Here is a 20824-nt window from a genome sequence, read left to right on the forward strand (position 1 = left end):
GGGCTCAAATGATCCTCCACCTCAACCTCCCAAATGCTGGGACTACAGACATGTCACTGCATCCAGATTTCAAAATTTGTTGAAAAAATAATAATTTCTTTTAAAAAAAAACCAGGCTGTCGTTGGGCATAGTGGTGCCCATCGGCAATCCCAGCAACTCAGGAGGCTAAGGCATAAGTCCAAAGCCAGCTTCAGCAACTTACTAAAACCTTTCTCAAAAGAAAAAAATACAAAGGACTAGAGATATACCTCAGTGATAAAGCACCCCTGCGTTCAATCCCCACTACAAATACAAAGGACTAGAGATATACCTCAGTGGCAAAGCACCCCTGCATTCAATCCTCACTACCAAATAAATAAATAAATAAATAAATAAAATCAGGCTCTCTTAAAACTAAAACTAGATTGGTAGTTGCTGGGTCTGTGGGGAGAAAGAATGGGGGGAGAAATGGGGAGTTGTTTAATAAGTGTAGAGTTTCAGTTTTATTAGATGAAAATGTTCTAGAGATCTGTTGTAAAACAATGTGAATAAAATTTATGCTACTGTACCGGGTGCTTAAAAATGATTAGAGATCTGTCAGTCTAGAGCAATGAGAGAGTGCTTGCCTAACATGCTTGAGGCCCTGGATTCCATCTCCAATACCAACCAACCAACAAAAAAACCTTAAATTAAACAAATAAAAACTATCCAACAACAATAAATGATTAGGATGGTAAATTTTTTCTATAACTCAGTAACTCCACAAAAATATTTTATTTTAAGTTAGGCCCTCTTAGAACTATAAGGAGATATCACCTCACAACTGTTAGCCTGGCCATTATTAAAAGAACAAAAGATGACAGGTGTTGGTGAGGATGTGGAGAAATTAGAATCCTGTTGCCAGTGTAAAATGTAAAATTGTGCAGCTACTAAGGAAAACAGCATGGGGGTTCCTCAAAAAATTAAAAATAGGACTACCATATGATCCAGGAATCCAATTTATAGGCATTTAGTTAGCCTTCCTTATTCACAGATTCTGTATCCAGGGATTTAACAAACCTTGGATTGAATATATTTGAAAAAAATGTATCTGTGCAGACCTTTTTTTCTTATTATTCTATAAACAATTCAGTATAGCAACTACTTACAAAGCCTTTGCATTTTTAAAAATTTTCTGATGCCGGGCATTGAACTCAGGGCCTTGTGCATGCTAAGCACACACTCTACCACTGAGCTACATCCCCTGCCTCTATATTGTATTTACATTGTATGAGATATTACAAGTAATCTAAAAATTATTTAAAGTACATGGGAGGATGTACACAGATTCTATGCAAACAGTATTCTGTTTTTATAAAAGAGACTTGAGTTTCTGCAGATTTTGGTATCTGTGGTAGTCCTGAAACCAGTTCCCCAGGGGTACTGAGGGACTGAAATCAGAATCTCAAAGAAGTATTCACCTACCCAGGTTCACTGCAGCATTATTTATAATAGTTAAGAGACAGAAACATTCCAAATGTCCACTGACAAATAAATGGAGAAAGAAAATGTAGTACATATGTACAATGGAATACTATTCATTCTTATAAAAGGAAGGAAATTCTGGCACATGCTACAATACAGATGACCTTGAGGACATGATGTAAAGTGAAATAAGCCAGACACAAAAAGACATACACTGGCCGGGCACGGTGGCACATGCCTGTAAACCCAGCAGCTTGGGAGGCTGAAGCAGGAGTATTGCAAGCTCTAAGCCAGTCTCAGCAAAAGTGAGGGACTAAGCAACTCTGTCTTTAAATAAAATACAAAATAGGGCTGGGGAGTCGAGTGCCCCTGAGTTCAATCTCTGGTACCACCCGCCCCCCCCCCTTCCAAAAATGATATATACTATATGACTCCACTTCCAGAAAACATCTAGAGTAGTCAAGTTCTTACAGAAAACAGATTGTTGCCAGGATGATGAGGGAAAATGGAAAGGTGCTTAAATGTATATAGAGTTTCAGTTTGGTAAGAGGAAAGAAGATCTTGAGATCAGTTGTGCAACAATGTCAATACATTTACTGAATAGTAAACTTAGAAATGGTTAAGATGGTAAGTTTTAGGTTATGTGGGTTTTTTTCAACCACAGTGCAAAATTAAAAAAAATTAAATCAGGCCCTCTCATTCTTAGAATTAAGACACTAAGTCTCAGGGGTTACATGGCTTATCCAAGGGCCGGGAACCAACTCTGAAGTGCTGGTCTGAGACCTGAGGGTATTCAAAGCAAGACCAAAGAAAGATTTTTTACTGACTTTTAAAGTACTAAAAATTTCCTTCTTTTAAAGGGGGAAAGAACACATTTTTATTCTTATTTTTTAGTCAGCATGACATAAAGATTTATCTTCCTAAAATGACTCACCCTGGATAAAGGCAAAATAGGAAAGTTTCAAAAAGCAACATTCATTTTCAAATACAGTAATAGGATAAAAATGAATAAGATAATTTAAAATCTTTAAGTACCCTGAATTGTGATTTTTTAAAAAAATTCTAAAGACTTGCTGGTATAGAATGTGTGAGCAGTGGTGTAAAAATAGAAATGTTCCACTCTAATAGGAGTTTAAGCTCTTTCAGTTTATATTGGCCTCTTCCCATTGACTACAAAGAATTCCTTCTTTTTACTCTTTCCCTTAGTGAACTTTTCTAACTCATTTTCCTCCTTTCATCTTAAGGGTCTCTGTAACTTGTCTTTTCTCAGTAGTTTTTGCTCTGTGAGATAAAGAGACTAATTCATAAATTATTACAGTAGGTTCATTAATGGTCACTGAAAGATATCAAGTGCTAATCCCTAGAATTTGTAAATGTTATCTAATTTGGAGAAATAATCTTTGTAGATGTGATTAAATTAAGGATGTTGAGATGAGGTAATAATCCTGGATTATCAGAGTAAGGTTTACATGCCATCACAAGTGTCCTCAAGAGCAAGATTTAATAGGAAACAATGCAGATACACATAAGAAGGTGATATGAAGACAATGTGAAGACAAGGCAGACATTGGAATGATGCAGCCACCAGAAATGGGAAGAGGCAAGGAACAGAGTCTCTGATTCACTCCCCATCAAGAGGGCATGACCTGGCCAGATTTCAGATTTCCAGTCTCCAGAACTGTGAGAGAATAGATTTCTATTGTTTAAGCCATCAGGTTTGTGGTAATCTAAAACAGCAGCTTCAGGAAGCTAATGAAGGTATATTCATTCATGTGTCCCATGCTTACTTTCAATGTTCACTGAAATTGACTACACATAAGCAGTAGATATGGGAAGAATGAATATCCATAAAATAATTTATAAAACATCTTCTCAGCTAGAGGGGAAATCCAATGGGAATTCATGATCAAAACATCAAAAATCAACACATAAAGTTTAAAAAATGCATTTCCCCGATCTTGCATAAGTTCCTCTTTGTTTTAAACCGTAAGATTGTACTTAGAACAAAATTCTATGAAGAAAACACACTATGGCTTGAATCCACTGGGATCAGACAACAAAAGACATGGATTAGTAGCCAGAACATTACTGCAGACTCCAGAGTTATGATTATCAATAGAATTTCTGATGCCAAGTACCAGCCTTGGCTGGATCCTGAGCTTTTGGGCTGCGTGCCTACTCTCGGGGCCTGTGGAACTAACCCAGAACCGCTGAGCCTATTAAGGTTGGCCTCCACGGTCTTCATTTTATTGTTCTGGAGTCAGGACTCCAGCCTTTCCTGAGACAGACACAGATAATGACCCCAAAAGGTCAGAGATGACTAAGGCCTAGAGTTGCCAGATCTAGCAAATAAATATATATAGGACACTATTCAACTTGAACTTCAGCCAAACAATGAAAAAATAAATTTAGTATGATATGTCCAGTGCAATATGTGGAACATATTTATGCTAAAAATAGTATTTGTTATTCACATGGAATTCAAGTTTAATAGTCTGTTTTAATAAGGAAACTCACAACCTCTGCCTTCACAGACTTTAAGCTCAGGTGAGTTTGGGGGGACAAGTAAAATAAGTGCAAACAACTGTGGTAAGGGCCACAGTTTGTCATGAGATGGGTACCATCCAAATATTAAAGACCCACTAAGATAGGAGTTTAATTCTGCCTAGAAAAAGTAATGAAAGCTTGGAGAGGATGTGGCATTAGAAAAATGAGGAAGATCTGGGCCAGCAGAGATGTGAGGAGGTACCAAGGTCTTTTAGGCAGTGAAGTCAACCTAAGCTGGGCAGAAAAGTGGGAACCGATACTGAGAAATTAGAAGATGGCCTCAAAGATGACAGATGGGAGACAATGAAGTCAGTCCAACAGCCAATGAGGATGTTAGCTTTGGACCTCGGTAGACAAGAGATTGAAGTGAGTAAAGATGTCTTCATCAGACCCGGCCACTTTCCCACAAGACCTAGGGCTTCTGATGTCATGGAAGAGGCAACATGTCCATAAAACAGTGGAGTTTCCACTCTCTTAAGAGATGTGTTAACATTTACTATACAAGGCATTAAGACTGTTTACAAACTTAAGGTTGGAAATAAAACAATCCACTTTGAAATCTATTCAGAATTGTAGAGTGTTTAAGAAAAAGGAATAATCTTTTTGTTATAGAAGGAATCTCTGAATTGAGTGTCCCATTCCATAGAAGTTGGAAGAGGAAAATAGGCAAGGAATGAATTGGAACAACAAATCATATTCCAGTTGTGATGAGGATCCTTGTAGAGAAAAGGGTTGGGAGAAGAGGCTGGTACTACTAGGATTGGGGACGAGAAAGGACTTCAAGGATTATTGCTGACTCCTAGATTCTCATTAAAGGACTTCTTAGGGAGTCATCACTTCGCTCCAGTGCCAGGGGAAAGGAATTGAGGATCTTGCACCTTGGTTCCCACCTCTTATAGAAACTCTGCCTTGGAAAGTAAGAACTATGCATGGGCTCTGTGTTTTGGAGTGTGGAGGTGGGTAGGGGTGGATGAGGGAGAGGGTTAGATGCTTCCATTTTTAAATAGAAAGCACAAAGCCCCTGTTTTGAAATAACAGTAGGATGAGCTTTCAGAAAACTAAAAGTCCACTTTTCGAGGGTGCTCAGCAATCTGGTGCAATCAGAAAACTACTTATTCTTACCTCCATTCTTCAGATTACAAAAAGTATATTTAATTGCAGGTGAGTTAGTAAACTATAACTGTTTACTCAGTATTAAGGATCATATATGGGCTTTCTTCACCAAAACACGGAGTTTTAGAAAGGAGATTAATAATTATTGAATGCCAGCCTTTGTGTTTATGTTCATTCTTCTTTAATAAAAAAATCTCAAACCTTTCCAAATAGCATCCCAAAGTTCCATGATTATAATTTATGGCAACATTTGTCAACTTCTGAATAGCATACATCATTGTCGGATTATGTTTTCTTACTTCTGCACCATTTTCTGAGTGCCCATCCAGCCAGATACATATAAATCTTCATTTTTCATTGGGATGTATGAAGGAACATTCAACACTAATGTATCATTTGTTCATATCTTATGCTAAAATTTATTTAAAATGAGTGGGTTTGTACTGTCATTAGGGAGGCCATATGTTAGCATAGCCATATGTGGGAGTGTTTTTATTCTTTTAAGAGTTCAAAAAAGGGCACCTCTCAAGAAACGTTAATTACATATCCAAGTACAATATGAAAAAGAAACAATAAATGAAGTCCTGGCCATTCCAAATATCTATTTATTTTATTCCATTAATTTCCAACATGAAGTTTAACATCTAAAAGCAAAACAAAGCAGAAATTTTATACAGCTAGACAATGTATAATCTGTGCCTGGAAAGACTATGGGTATTTGCATGTTCTGAGCATAACAGCTCTATAACCTGATCAAATTATAATTTAGACTAGTAGAGCAGTCAGACCTGCAAATAATTTCCTTTTGTTTTAGTCAGCTTTGCTTTGCTATGACAAAATACCTGAAATAAACAACTTAAAAGAGGAAAAATTTATTCTGTCTCATGGTTTCGGAGGCTTTAGTTCATGGTTGCTGGGCACCAATGCTTTTGAGACTGTGGTGAAATGGTACAATATGGTAGAAGCATGTGGCAGAGAAACCTGGTCATCTCATGGTAGCCAGGAAGCAAGGAGAAAGAAAGGAGGGTACTAGGGTCCTTATGTCCCCTTCAAGGGCACAGTTCCAATGACCCAACTTCCCCCAACTAGGTCCAACCATTTTTTGGTTTTATTAGTGTATTACAATTTTACATAAATATGGGGTAGGCCCCAAATATTAATGGTTCTACCACTTCTCAATAGTGTCATCAGCTGGGTACCAGCCTTTAACATACAGCCATCAGGGGACATTTAAGATCCAGAATGTAACACCTTTCCATGTAGTGAAAAATAAGAATTATATCCTAATATTGAGAAGTGTTTACTGTCCTTTGATTTAATAACTGGTTTTATCTTTGATACTACTTACAAATTGTACAAGTGTATAATTTTCCCAAAGTAAAGCCTTCTTTTAAGTACACAATAATCAGCTTTTTCTTATAATGCACAAGAAGTTATTTTTCTGAAAATAGAGGGCCATTGCTTTGAGGATTTTTCAAATGCAAGTTCTTTAATTTATTTGTTTACTTTTCTGGTGCTGAGGATGGAACCCAGGTCCTTTCACATGCTACATAAAGTGCTCTACCACTGAGCCACATCCCCAGCAATTTCTCTAATTCTTTTTGTAGTTCTCCCCTTTTAAAACATTTATTCTTTACCCTTTATTAAGAATTGATGCATCTGCTGTTTTAAAGACATTTTAAGGTCGTCTTGGGAATATATATATTATGCTCTCAGATCCTGAAATAGCTGCTCTACAGTACAGACCAAAATTTTTTAAGTTCTAAAGATGAACTTTCTAATTTCCTCAATTTTTACATGTTTTCAGTTCTTACAGGTTTTTGAGTATTATATTCTAACCCATGATTTTCCTTCCTCAGTGTATCAGATTGTGATGTTATAGTTATAATCACTGCTAAGAAATATATTTCCTATTAACTCTTGTCTTGAGCCTTTGAAATGCCAAGGCTAAGGTCCTTCTGGTTGTGTTAAAAGCCCAGAAGGTTATAGAGTAAAGGTAGAGGCTGGAGCAAGAAGGAGTTTTCCATTTGTGCAGTTTTCAGTCATTTGTGTGTTGAAAAGGTTAAAACTTCTAAAGCTCCAAATAGGATGCCTGCTTGTTGACCTAATTTAGAGAAATTAAATGTTTCCAAAGGAATTTGTTTACGAATGTGCAGAACAGGTGTACCTGTAGTACTAGCTACTGTAGAGGCTGAGGCAGGAGGATCACTTGAGTCCAGGAGTTCTGAGGCCAGGTTCAGTAACACAGCAAGACCCCCATCTCAAACAAAAGCAAAATCAACAAAAAAGCCAGGCATGCCTATAATCCCAGTGGCTCTGGAGGCTCAGACAAAAGGATTACAAGTTCAAAGCCAGCAACTTAGCAAGGCCCTAAGCAACTTAGTGAGATCCTGTCTCAAAATAAAATATAAAAAAGGGCTGGGGATGTGGCTCAGTGGTTGAGTGCCCCTAGGTTCAATCCCTGGTTAAAAAAAAAAAAAAGAATATACAGATTTATGTCATTGGGATAGCTACTGCTGAGGACAGATTTATTGTCCTTGTGTGGTTATACAATGATTTATTCAATCAATTCCCTACTGACGTGTGGATTGCTTCCAAATTTGTTTGTACAAATAATGTTGAATAAAAAGCCTTATGCATATGTTACTTCAAATCCATTCACATGTAATTCACTTTTGATTCACAGAAGGATTTCTGGACCAAACTCCAAGTGCATCTTTGCTAGATACTGTGCTCTAGCCACTGTTGTAGCATATAAAACTCCTGGCTAGGATTTCTGTGACCATGTTCTTACTCCCAATAGTGATGTTGGAGTACAACAACTTCTCACAGAAATGACACTGGAGTCATCTCTGGAAAGAACAGGCAGACATGACCAACCAATGTGACACAGACACTTATCTTCCTTTCATTTTCTGTTGTCCCTTTCCTCTGTCAGCATCACTCTCTTCAGGGCCTTTGTGAGGCCCCAGGGAACCCTGGTAATGCCCCTTCTATCCCTGGCCTCTCTCTTGTGTCTTTGAAAGGTCTTCTCACTTCATCAAAAAGCATCTCTTACATTTCCCTTGAGACCTTCTCTGAAGATTTATAAATAATCCACCAGGAAGTTTTAATGACATCATATATTACTGAATGGGGATTTCAGTTAAACACTGCCTTACCCAAAGGACCAACCCTAATGGTGGAAATTTCCATACCCAAAGTAGGCCTACTGATAAGTCTATAGGGAGACTTGGCTCATGCTCCCTGTCTTTCTCTGAAGGCAAAGTACTGAATCCTCCTCTAGCAATCTTCTCTAACCATAGGCCTATACAAGGGGTGTGTCGATTGTTTCTTTACCTTTTACTCATATTGAGAAAATCCTGAGTTGAAAAGTCTGGTAATAGAAATATGGACCAATGTCTGATGAAAGAATGGTCCTTTGTACTCTTTTTTGAATAAACTCACCAAAGCCCTATAAGAAAACTGTTATTCTGGGAGTTAACTTTACTAAGAGTTTGGAAGAACAGTGGAATGAATCTGATCTAACTTTCCTATGAACATATGTGAATATAACACAGTGAATCTTACCATCATGTATATCCACAAGACACTAATTTAAAAAACTATAAGCAAATAGCAGAAAGATCAGTAGGGCAGATGGAAGGGAATGGGGGAGGGGTGGGGAAGGAAAGGGGAAGTATGGGGGAACTGAATTAGAGCAAATTATATTCCATGCTTTTATAACGATGTCAAAATGAATCCTAATGTTATGCATAACTAAAAAGAATCAATAAAAAAGATCAATATGCCTATTTTACATATCTATAAAGCAGTAAACAATGCAAGTCCAATTGAGAAAACTATTAATGTTTGCAATGTAAACAAAATATAAATGTAATTATGATATATCTTATAAAATATACATATGGAATCATTTAAATACCAAAAAAAAGAGTTTGGATTTGAAGACTGGTTAATTAGCAGATATTTGAGGGTCAAACCTCCATCTGAGAGACAGGAGCTAACAGATAAATCCATTCCCCTTTCTTTGTTGTCCTAACCCTCCACCCCCAACTTCCTCCTGCCTCCACCAGCCAGGGAAGTCCTGAGTCAGGGTTGACAGAGCTTCTTTAGGACACACTCTCACAGACTGAGCAATCAATCTGCACTAAGAGGCAGCCAGTTTGCTAACACACCATTGTATTGGTTCTCTGTCCTTCTCTACTTCATGTGCCCAGTGCAGTAACAATATATATGCCCTCTACCTCTGCCTCTGCTTTTTGAGGAAATCAATCTAAAACATAAAATGTAAAAGGAGTGAGAGAAGTTACACTGGTTCTAATCAAGAAGTGCTGATACAAAGGAGGAGTCAGACATTGGCAAGCAATGATTCAAAGCCGGATATAGCTCAACACAGACTGGGAAAAGGATATAGGCAAGGAAAGCTCCTTAGGCTAGGAAACATCAACCATCCTTTGTTAAAAACTGAGGGGAAAATTTCATAGGTTAAAAAAAAACCCACATAGTCAAAAGAAATATAACAAATAAAAGTATGCAAATTATAGTTACATGCAAAAGTTCTTAACAATCGAGATGGAAAAAACACAAAAATACCTAAGAAACATGATCAGAGGGTTCATAGAAAAGAAAAGCAATGAATTTAAAATACATGAAAAAATGCTCAACTTCACTCTTAAGAAAGGAAATGCAAATCACAACTGCACTGAGATACTATTTCTTGTTTATCTGGCAAAAATTCTAGTTTCAAAATGCACTCTGTTGGTGAGACTGTGGGAACATAGGCACACTTATTCATTGCTGGTGGGAGTGCAAAATGTTTCAGCCCCTATAGAGGGGAATTTGGCATTATGTAGCAAAAAGGCAAATGCCTTTACATTTTGATTCAGCAATTCCACTTCTAAGAATCAAATGTAAATTATATCAGAACAGATTTGAAATAATAAACATAAGGTTATTTACTTAGAATTATTTATACAAACAATAGTCTGGGAGCAATCCACATATCCATCAATGAGAACAGACTGAATAAACCACTGTACAGCCACACAAGGGATATTATATTGTCATTAAAAAAAAGTATGAGAATCTCTGTATTAGTTTACATGGCTGCTGTATCAAATTACTACCAACTTTATGGCTGAAAAAAGAAAGTTATGGGGCTGGGGTTGTGGCTCAGCGGTAGAGTGCTCACCTAGCACGTGGGGCACTGGGTTCGATCCTCAGCACCACATACAAATGAAATAAAGATATTGTTTCCAACTACAACTAAAACAAAATATTAAAAAAAGAAGAAAGTTATTCTGTCAGAGTTCTGGAAATCAGAAGTCCAAAATCAACATATCAGCAGGGATGGATAGCTCCTTTTTTTGTCTTTTTGGTACCAGGGATTGAACCTGGGTGCTCAAACACTGAGCCACATTCCCAGATTTTTTATTTTTTATTTTGAGATAGGATCTCACTAAGTTGCTGGGGGCCTGGCTAAATTGCTAAGGCTGGCCTTAAACTTGTGATCCTCCTGTCTTAGCCTACTGAGCATCTGGGATTACAGAAGACCACCACCATGCCCAGTGGGATGGCTCCTTGGGGGCTTTGAAAGGGAAATTGTTTTATGCTTCCCTCCTGGCATCTGGTATAATCCTTGATATTCTTTAGCATGTAACTGTGCCATTTTAATCTCTACCTTTATCTTCACATGGTCTTCCTGTGTCTCATATATCTTTTCTTTTCTTTTTTAATTTTTTTTACTTGAAGATGGACATAATACCTTTATTTATTTTTATATGGTGCTAAGGATCAAACGCAGTGCTTCACACATGCTAGGTGAGCACTCTATCACTAAGCCACAACCCCAGCCCCTCTTTTCTTTTATAAAGACACTCGTGTTTAGATTTTGTGCTCACCTCAATCCAAAATGATCTCATCTCAAGATGGTGGAGGAAGAGCAAAGAAAAAAGATCCCTTTGGTTCCAGAAAATCTCCTGAAAAAGAGGAAGGCTTATCAGGCCCTCAAAGCTACCCAGGCAAAGCAGGCACTTTTGGCAAAGAATGAGAGAAAAGGAAAAGAATTCAGATTTAAGCGACTGGAATCATTCCTACATGATTCTTGGCGGCAGAAACGTGACCACGTGCGCATTAGACGACTAGAAGTGAAACCTCATGCTTTGGAAGTACCTGATAAACATTCCTTGGCCTTTGTTGTATGCATCCAAAGGATTGATGGGGTGAGTTTACTGGTGCAGAGGACCATTGCAAGACTTCGTCTGAAGAAAATATTTAGTGGTGTCTTTGTTAAAGTCACCCCCAAAAGCCTAAAAATGCTACGGATAGTAGAACCTTACGTGACCTGGGGATTTCCAAATCTGAAGTCTGTCCGGGAACTCATCTTGAAACGTGGACAAGCAAGGGTCAAGAATAAGACCATCCCCCTGACAGACAACACGGTGATTGAGGAGCATCTGGGGAAGTTTGATGTCATTTGTCTGGAAGACCTCATTCATGAAATTGCCTTCCCGGGGAAGCATTTTTGGGAGATCTCTGGATTCTTGTGCCCTTTCCACCTCTCTGTTGCTCGTCATGCTACCAAAAATAGAGTGGGTTTCCTCAAGGAGATGGGCTTACCTGGCTATCTGGGTGAACGCATCAATCAGCTCATCCGCCAGCTGAACTAAACCCAGAATATCTGAAAGCAGTGCATCGGAAGCATGTGTTCTGTTGGATGGAATTGTTGTCAAGTATCTTCACAGAAGATTATTTTCTGCCTTAAGAAACTGGAAGGAAGGAATTGGGGAAGAGACAGTAGGTTATGATCATGGCAGGCACCTCTCATCACAGCCCAGTTCCAAGGAAAATTGTTTTCCACATTGACCACCTCTGCTCTGCGGTTTAATATTGGTGAATGAATAACCCAGGCATGTATACAAGTCTCCCTAAGCCTCTTGCAGCAGTGGATCAAGTCCAGGAGCATACTTGAATCTAGAGGTCCCAAGAGCCTTGTTTTGAAAAGACTTAAAATACTTGGGAAGAAAGCACAAAAACCAAGTACTCGTATGTCTCTGTTGTTTCGCCTGACAGTTTTGTGAACTATCATACTTGCCTTGGCTCTAAGTGTATGGGGAGCTTTTCTATCCTATCCTGCAACAGACTTAAGTTCCCTTCACTAGCTCAGAGGTTGAGAAAGGAGGAACCTTTCACGTTGAACACAACATACTCAAAATTTTTCTTAGAATTTCAGGGTGTTCATAGACCCTTCTCTTTCAGGATTTACACATCTTCTCTGAGGAAGTTCTTATTAGCATGTGGTCACTCAGGCCGTGATCTTGCTAGTCTTCTGGTTCCATGACTTGCAGAAGACCAAAGTTCACCCAGCCAATTGTGTTTCTATAAAGAACACAGTGGCGGGCCAGGTGCAATGGCACACACCTGTAATCTCAACAACTCAGGAGGCTGAGGCAGGAGGATTGCAAATTTGAGGCCAGCCTCAGTAATTTAGTAAGACCCTGTCTCGAAAATGTAAAAAAGTGTGTGGGGGGATGTAGCTTAGTGATAACGCACCCCTGGGTTCAATCTTCAGTGCCAAAAAAATAATAGAGTGACGGATTTTTCATTTTCTACGTCATCTATAATTACATTACTGACTATTTTCTCCCCTGGGATTCAGGATGCAATTTCCAGGTTTCCCTGATCAGCATTCTGCTTAAAATCCAGATTAGGAAGAAGGGAGCCATTTTCTTGTTTTGGCATGAATGAAATTAGCACTATTTTGACTTTTTAGGACCCAGGCAGGCAACTCAGTTGGATTTTTCCCCCTTATTCTGGACTTAGGAAGTATTGTCCTTTATCTTTCTAGTAATGAGAGAGATCAACAAAGCTTCTGGGGATGCTAATCCTGAAAAAAAGTGGATACTATTTATCTTCATCAGTGTCTACCCTTAAAAGTGGTTCTTCCCTCTAAAAAAAAAAGATTCTTATCTTAACTACATCTACAAAGACCTTTATTCCAAATAAAACCACATTCTCAGGTACTAGATGGATATATCTTTGGGGGAAAAAAATTACACCCAGTATAGTCCCCATATACTGACACAGATTAATTTCCAGAACATATCACTAAGTATATAGAGCAAAATGTAGAACATTGTTTAAAATTTGTTTGTCTTTTTAAAATTGTCTTTCAGGACAGGTTCTTGCTATGTTGCTCAGGCTAGACTTGAATTCATGATCCTCCTAGCTCAATCTTCTGAGTAGCTGGGATTATAGACGTGTGCTACTGTGGCCTAAACAGTGTTTGTAGTATATTTTGTGTGAGCAAGGTGAAAAAATAAGAATACATACACACATATGCATGTATTTACACATGTGTGTACTTTCAAACAGTATCCCTAGAATAAGCCAGAAACTTATCAAAATGGTGAACTCTTGAGTGTGGGAGACAAAGGGAAAAGACAGGGATACAAAAGAGGCTTCTGAATATACTTTTTAAAATATAGTTTTGGAATGAAAAGACATAGGTTGGCAGAATGGATAAAAAAAAACAAGACTCAACTATATATTCTTTGCAAGACACTCAACTTATAAGCAAAGACAACAACAGGCTGAAAGTAAAATGATGGAAATTAATACATCATGCAAAAGGAGCCTGAAAACAAGTAGGAGTAGCTACTGTCATATCTAACAAAGCAGACTTCAAGCCAAAATTAATCAAGAGACAAAGAAAGTCACTTCATTCTGGTAAAGGGAATGATCCAATAGAAAGATATAACAATAATAAGTAATTATGCTCCAAATGTTTGTGCACATAATTACATAAAATAGACACCCTCTAGCCTGGCTATGGCGGTATAAGAGCTCCCCCAGACATCCAGGTGGGATGGGTCTCCCACCTTGGAGGGGCGAGTCCCCTATACCCTGGTTGCAGTGGTATAGGAGCTCCCCACTACACCCAGTTGGGAGGGGTCTCTCGCCTGGAGGGGAGAGTCTCTGCTACCCTGGCTGCAGCGGTATAGGAGCCCCCACCCCAGGACACCAAGGTGAGTTTTCCAAGGAATCTCCATACAGGTTTCCAGATTAGCTGCACCAATTTGCAGTCCCACCAGCAATGTATGAGTATACCTTTCCCCCCTCAATCTTGCCAACATTTATTTTTACTTGTATTCTTGATAATTGCCATTCTGACTCATGTAAGATGAAATCTCAGTGTAGTTTTAATTTGCATTTCTCTAATTGCTAAGGATATTGAACATTTTTTCATATATTTGTTGACTGATGGTATTTCTTCTTCTGCAAAGTGCCTGTTCAGTTCCTTTGCCCATTTATTAATTGGGTTTTTTGGTTTTTTGGTGTTAAATGTTTTGAGTTCTTTATACATCCTGTAGAGTAATGCTCTATCTGAGGTGCTGGTGGCAGATTTTTTTCTCTCTTCACATTTTCAATTGTTCTCTTTGCTGTAAAGAAGCTTTTTAGTTTAAAAAATATGGAACAATTCACAAATCTGCTTGTCGTCCTTGTGCAGGGGTCATGCTAAGCTTCTCTGTATCATTCCAATTTTAGTATATGTGCTGCTGAAGCAAGCACTCAGTAGAGACTCTTGGAACCTAAAAAAATATTATAAATCAAATGGACTTAACAGACTTCTATAAAAGATAACATCTATCAACAGCTGAATACACTTTCTTCTTAGCAGCTCATGGAACCTTCTCGAAAACAGACCACATTTTAGACCACAAAGCAACTTTTAGCAAATTCAGAAAACAAATCAAAGAACTGATATTATTCCTTGTAATAATGGAATGAAATTAAAAATCACCCCCCAAAGAAACCATATAAACACCTGGAGACTGAAAAATAAATGGGTAATAGAAGAAGTTGTGGAGAAATTTAAAAATTCTTAAAACAAGAATAGGGATACAACATACTACAACTCCAGGGACACTATAAAGGCAGTTCTAAAATGAAAGATTATAATTATGAATGCCTACATAAGAAAATCAGAAAAATCTCAAGTAATAAACCTAATGATGTATCTCAAGTTCTGTGAAAAACAAGAACCAATTCCAAAACCAGTACAAAGGAAATAATTAAGATCAGAGCCAAAATCAACAAAAATAGAGAGAATTAAAATATACAAATTCTTTGAAAAGATAAATAACATGTATAGCCCGTAATCAAAAGAGAGAAGATCCAAATTAATAAAATTAGAGATGAAAAAAGAGAAATCACCACAGATAATACAGAAATCCAGAGGATTATTAGGGACTATTTTGAAAACTTAGACTCCAATAAATTAGAAAACCTAGAAGAAATCAAACCATTTCTAGAAACATAAGACTTGTCAAATTGAATCAAGAGGACATAGAAAATCTAAACAGATCAATAACTAGCAATGAGACAGAAGCAGTAATAAAAAGCCTTCCAACAAGAAAAATCCAGGACCAAATGGATTCTCAGCTGAATTCAAATAGACCTTTCAAAAAGAACTGATATCAATGCTCCCCAAATTATTCCATGGAATAGAAAGGGATGAAACACTTCCAAATTCATTCTGAGGCCAGAATTACACTTATACAAAAACCAGATAAGGACACTTCCAGGAAAGAAAACTACAGATCCAAATCAGATGAACTTAGATGCAAAAATACTTAATATAACATTAGCAAATCAAATTCAACAAATAACATATTAAGAAGATTATACATAATGACCAAGAAGATTATACATAATGAAACCAAGTTGGTTTCATTCCAAGGCTGGAAGGATGGTTTAACATATGCAAATCAATAAATGTAACTCACTACATAAACAGAATTAAGAACAAAAATCATAGTCATCTCAATAAATGTAGAGAAAGTTTTGACAAAATCCAGCACTTGTTCATGATAAAAATATTGAAGAAACTAGGCATAGGAGGAACTTACTCAACATCATAAAGTATATGTACAACATAACCAAAGCCAACATCATAGCGAATGGGGAAAAACTAAAAGTATTTCCTTTAAAATCTGGGATGGGATAAGAATATCCACTCTCACTATTCATATTCAATACAATACTAGAAATTCTAGCCAGAGAAATCAGACAAGAGAAAGAAATAAAAATGATAAAAAAGAAAACAAATTATTACTGTTTGCAGATGATATGATCCTATACTTAGAAGATTCAAAAAGCTCCACCAAAAGATCGCTAGAGCTAATAAATAAATCAGCAAAGTAGCAGCTCACAAAATCAACATACAAAAATTAATAACTTTCCTATATGCCAATAATAAATATGCCAAGAAAGAAATGAGGAAAACAGTCCCATTCACAATAGCTGCAAAAATAAACTATCTAGGAATAAATGTAACCAAGGGGGTAAAAGACCTCTACAATGAAAACTCTGGAATAGTGTAAAAGAAACTGAAGAAGATACAAGATAGAAAGACCTTCCATGTTCATGGATAGATAGAATTTATATTGTTAAATTGGCCATACTCCCAAAAGCAATATACAGATTCAATGTAATCCCCATCAAAATATCAATGAAATTCTTCACAGAACTAAAAAAAAAAAAAAAACAGTCCTAAATTTCCCTTCTAAGAATAAAAGACCCAGAATAGCCAAACCAATTTTAAGCCAAAAAGCAAGGCTGGAAGCATCACAATACTTGACTTCAAATTATACTGTAGAGCTATAGTAACAAAAACTGCATGGTACTGACATAAGAACAGAAACCTAGACCAATGGTATAGAATAGAAAACACAGAGACAAACCTACACAAGATACACTCATCTGATCCTCGACAAACATAGCAAGAAACATGTTAGAGAAAAGACACAGCAAATGGTGCTGGGAAAACTGGTTATCCATATATAGAATAATAAGCTCAGGAAATAATACCAAGTGTTAATAAATGGGATGGCATCAAATAAAAAAGCTTCTGTACAGCAAAGTAAACAATTAGGAATGTGAAGAGAGAACCTACAAAATAGGAGAAAATCTGCCGCAGTCTGGCTGGGCACAATCAGGAGCCACTTGTCAAAAGAAACTAACTTTATTTTTAGAATCACACACGCCAAACAAAACAGCCTCTCAGGAAAAACCCTCAGAGCCTCAACTGCCACCACCGGCTTTCCACAAGCCTCTCTCTCCCCCAAGCTTCTCTCCACCTCCCACAATCCTCCTGCTCTTGAGGCCGATTGGCTGGGTCACGTGGGCGGAGCCAAAAAAGTCCCCCAATGAGCAGCTCCGTGGTCTGAAAGGGCAGGGAAACAGCCCAATGAGCATCACCGCAGAGGAGCCAATCAGCTAGATGTTGCTGGGGCCGCTGTGAGCCAATCATCAGCCGGCAGCTGGAAGTTTGCTGGGGCCCCTTCGGCTGTGGCTCTCAACATCTCCCCCTCTCTGTTTAAACAAAAAGCATGTGGCTTAGGGACCGTGCCTGCCTTAGGTTGTCCAATAGTACATATGGTCCTTACCCGTTAGGTTGGTACCATTGCAATTGGATCTTACCCGTCATTGACTACCGGTCCAATATACAGCCACACCTGTGGAGAGGTCTTTGTACCAGCGGGGGGGTGAGGTTCTTTGCCTCACCTCTGTTGGCCCCCAAATTTTAGCTGGACAATCATGACAAGCAGAAGGGAGGAAGATACACCAAGCCAATTGACGGCTCCTTTTGGAAAAATTGTACCACCGATGACATCATCAGCAAAAATACCTCAACACTACCACAAGTCGCTGCACCAACAGATAGTTCACAATGCATACAGGTGAGTTCACAATGTGTCCAAGCAAGTTCTGCAAGCAGTTCAGTGATGGCTATTGCAGAAGCTGTAGATTGGTTTTATCTTTGACTTCACCAGCACTGGGATGAAGATAGGAATTCTGGCAATAATGGCTAAAGAAAAAATTATGTAACATTACAGAAGGCACTAAAAGAAAACAATTTTCTTAACAATTTACATTGTCTTCACCAGCACTGGGATGAAGATAGGAATTCTGGCAATAATGGCTAAAGAAAAAATTATGTAACATTACAGAAGGCACTAAAAGAAAACAATTTTCTTAACAATTTACATTATCTTTAAGAGAATTATTAAATATAATGAAAAGGAAAGGTGAAAGTAAACAAACAGATCTGTTAACCTTCTTTTTTGTTTACATATTAAAACAATCCTCAACAGTTGTTTACCCAATTTAAATTAAACCATATAAATCACGTGAAAAAAAAATATTTGGATCCATTTTATCATGAGTGCTCATCATATATGATATATGGACATACATACATTCAAACATATAACACAAAACACAAGTGTGCACACATAATATAATACATACAACACATAACATTATAGTAAAGGCCTTATAACTTTTTACAGGTGAAATATCCATTGCAATGTTTAAAAACTCTATAGTCAAAAAATAGAACTGATCAGCAAAACATTAACCTAGGTCTGTATGAGCTCAAAAAACAAAATAGAACTTCATGATATGGCAAAGGGCAATAATAAAATAGATATAGAAAAAAGCATCCTGGTTCTGTTGCAGATGTAAGAATAGCCAAACTGGAGTTTTGGATATCAGTTGTTATGGATTTGAGCCAAATCATCTTCTTTTTGGTCTGTAGAAATCGCTTTAGTTAATCTTTCTGGAATCCAAATCGGCTGCTGTTCTCCCTGTGGAAACACATAAACAGACCCCCGACTCCAGACAATCACTGGGTCAGGACCTTGGTTAATCTCTCTGGAATCCAAATCGGCTGCTGTTCTCCCTGTGGAAACACACAAACAGACCCCCGACTCCAGACAATCACTGGGTCAGGACCTTTCCATTGTCCTGTTAGAATATCCTTCCAAAGTACCTTGGGCTTATGCACATTTTTTGGACACATATGCCTTTCCGCAGCACTAAGTCCTGATGAATCCAAATTTAAAAAGTTTAGAGTAAAAAGGGTTATTTTAAGTTTATCTTTGGGGAATATATACCCCTTCCCAATTCCTTCTTTTTGCTTTAATAAGTACATTTTAATAGTTTGATGAGCTCTTTCAACTATGCCTTGTCCCTGTGGATTGTATGGGATTCCTGTTATATGAGTAATGCCAAATGTTGAGCAAAATTGTTTAAAAGAGGTAGAAGTATAACCAGGGGCATTATCTGTTTTTAACTGTTTTGGAACACCCACAGTGGCAAAATTTTGTAAGCAATGAGCTATAACATCTTTAGTTTTTTCTCCGGCATGAAGGGAGCCCATCAAAAATCCAGAAGAAGTATCAACTGTAACATGCAAATATTTTAATTTTCCAAAATCTGGCAAGTGTGTGACGTCCATCTGCCAAATATGGTTAGGTATCAATCTTCTAGGATTGACTCCAAGATTAACTTGTGGTAAAAAGGTCACACAATTTTGACATTGTTTTATTATTTGTCTAGCTTGTTCCTTAGTTATTTTAAAACGCTTTTGTAAAGTATTAGCATTGACATGGAACTTTTTATGAAAATTTATAGCTTCTTCTAGTGTAGAGAAAATATGTATGTCATGTGTAGTTTTATCTGCTAAATCATTGCCCAAACTAAGGGCTCCAGGCAATCCTGTATGTGCCCTGATATGTCCTATAAAGAATGGATCTTTTCTGTCCCAGATTAGACTTTGTATAGTGGAAAGCAAAGAGAAAACAGTAGAAGAAGGGGAAATCCTACCAGCATCTTCAAGAGATACTATAGCATTAACTACATACTATCAGAAAATAAATTAAATACAGAATCCTTAAACATCACAAAAGCTTGTAAAACTGCATTAAGCTCTACCTTTTGAGCTGATTGTTTGGGTACTAAAAATGTAAAAGTTTGATCAGGGGTAACTACTGCTGCTGTACCATTATTTGACCCATCAGTGAATATATTTGGAGCATTCATGATAGGTGTTTTTCTTGTCATTTTTGGAAAAATTACAGGATGCAATGACCAAAAAGACAATAAAGGATTAGATGGTAAGTGGTTATCAAATGAAACATTAGATTTGCACATGATTATTGCCCAAGTATTTAACTCATTAGCTAACTCATCAATTTGATTCATAGTATATGGAGTAATAATTTTATTGGGAGAAATTCCAAACACTCCCTTTGCTGCTTTTATTCCTTTGAGTATTAATTGTCCTACAGCCTCAGGATACCTAGTAAGAATAGTGTTAGGAGAATAAGATAAATGTATCCACAATAATGGACCTTCTTGCCAAAATACTCCTGTAGGAATATTTTTTGTTGGTAGTACAATAAATAATAAAGGCAAACTTATATCAATTCTATCCAAATGCATATTTTCCATATATGTTTCAATGATTTTTAATGCCTTTTTTGCTTCAGGCGTTAACATTCGGGGTGAATTTGGATCTGATGGACCTTTTAGGATATCAAATAAAGGTCCCAACTCTCCTATTGGTATACCTAAATAAGGCCTTATCCAATTTATGTCTCCTAATAACTTTTGAAAGTCATTAAGTGATTTGAGTTGATCTACTCGTATTTGAATTTTTGGTGGACGGACCATGGTTGAGGATAATAGAACTCCTAAATAATTAATTGGAAAATTTAATTGTACTTTATCTATTGCTATCTCTAGATTATAATTTTTTAATAAGTTTGTAAGTGTGGCATAACATTCTAGCAATGTGTTTTTATCTTTGTGTGCTAATAATATATCATCCATATAGTGAAATATTTGTAGTTCAGGATTTTGATTTCT

General features: G+C 37.3%; 1 protein-coding gene and 1 non-coding gene across 2 annotated transcripts; one reads left to right on the plus strand and one right to left on the minus strand.

Annotated features, from left to right (window-relative positions):
• The first annotated feature begins 11034 nt into the window (after positions 1–11034).
• LOC114086100 (ribosomal protein uL30-like) lies at positions 11035–11961 on the plus strand. The gene has a single exon (XM_034635243.2). The coding sequence runs from the start codon at positions 11035–11037 to the stop codon at positions 11773–11775; it is 741 nt and encodes a 246-aa protein (XP_034491134.1). The 3' UTR covers positions 11776–11961.
• A 2609-nt stretch (positions 11962–14570) lies between these two features.
• Positions 14571–14677, minus strand: LOC114086195 (U6 spliceosomal RNA). The gene has a single exon (XR_003581605.2). It is a non-coding gene; the product is annotated as a U6 spliceosomal RNA (small nuclear RNA).
• Positions 14678–20824: the final 6147 nt, after the last annotated feature.

Source organism: Marmota flaviventris, chromosome X, assembly GCF_047511675.1.
Source record: "Marmota flaviventris isolate mMarFla1 chromosome X, mMarFla1.hap1, whole genome shotgun sequence".
Lineage (NCBI taxonomy): Eukaryota > Metazoa > Chordata > Mammalia > Rodentia > Sciuridae > Marmota > Marmota flaviventris.

What these genes read in the sequence shown, in the direction of transcription:
- LOC114086100 (XM_034635243.2), top strand. Translation starts at nt 11,035, where the DNA reads ATGGTGGAGGAAGAGCAAAGAAAAAAGATCCCTTTGGTTCCAGAAAAT.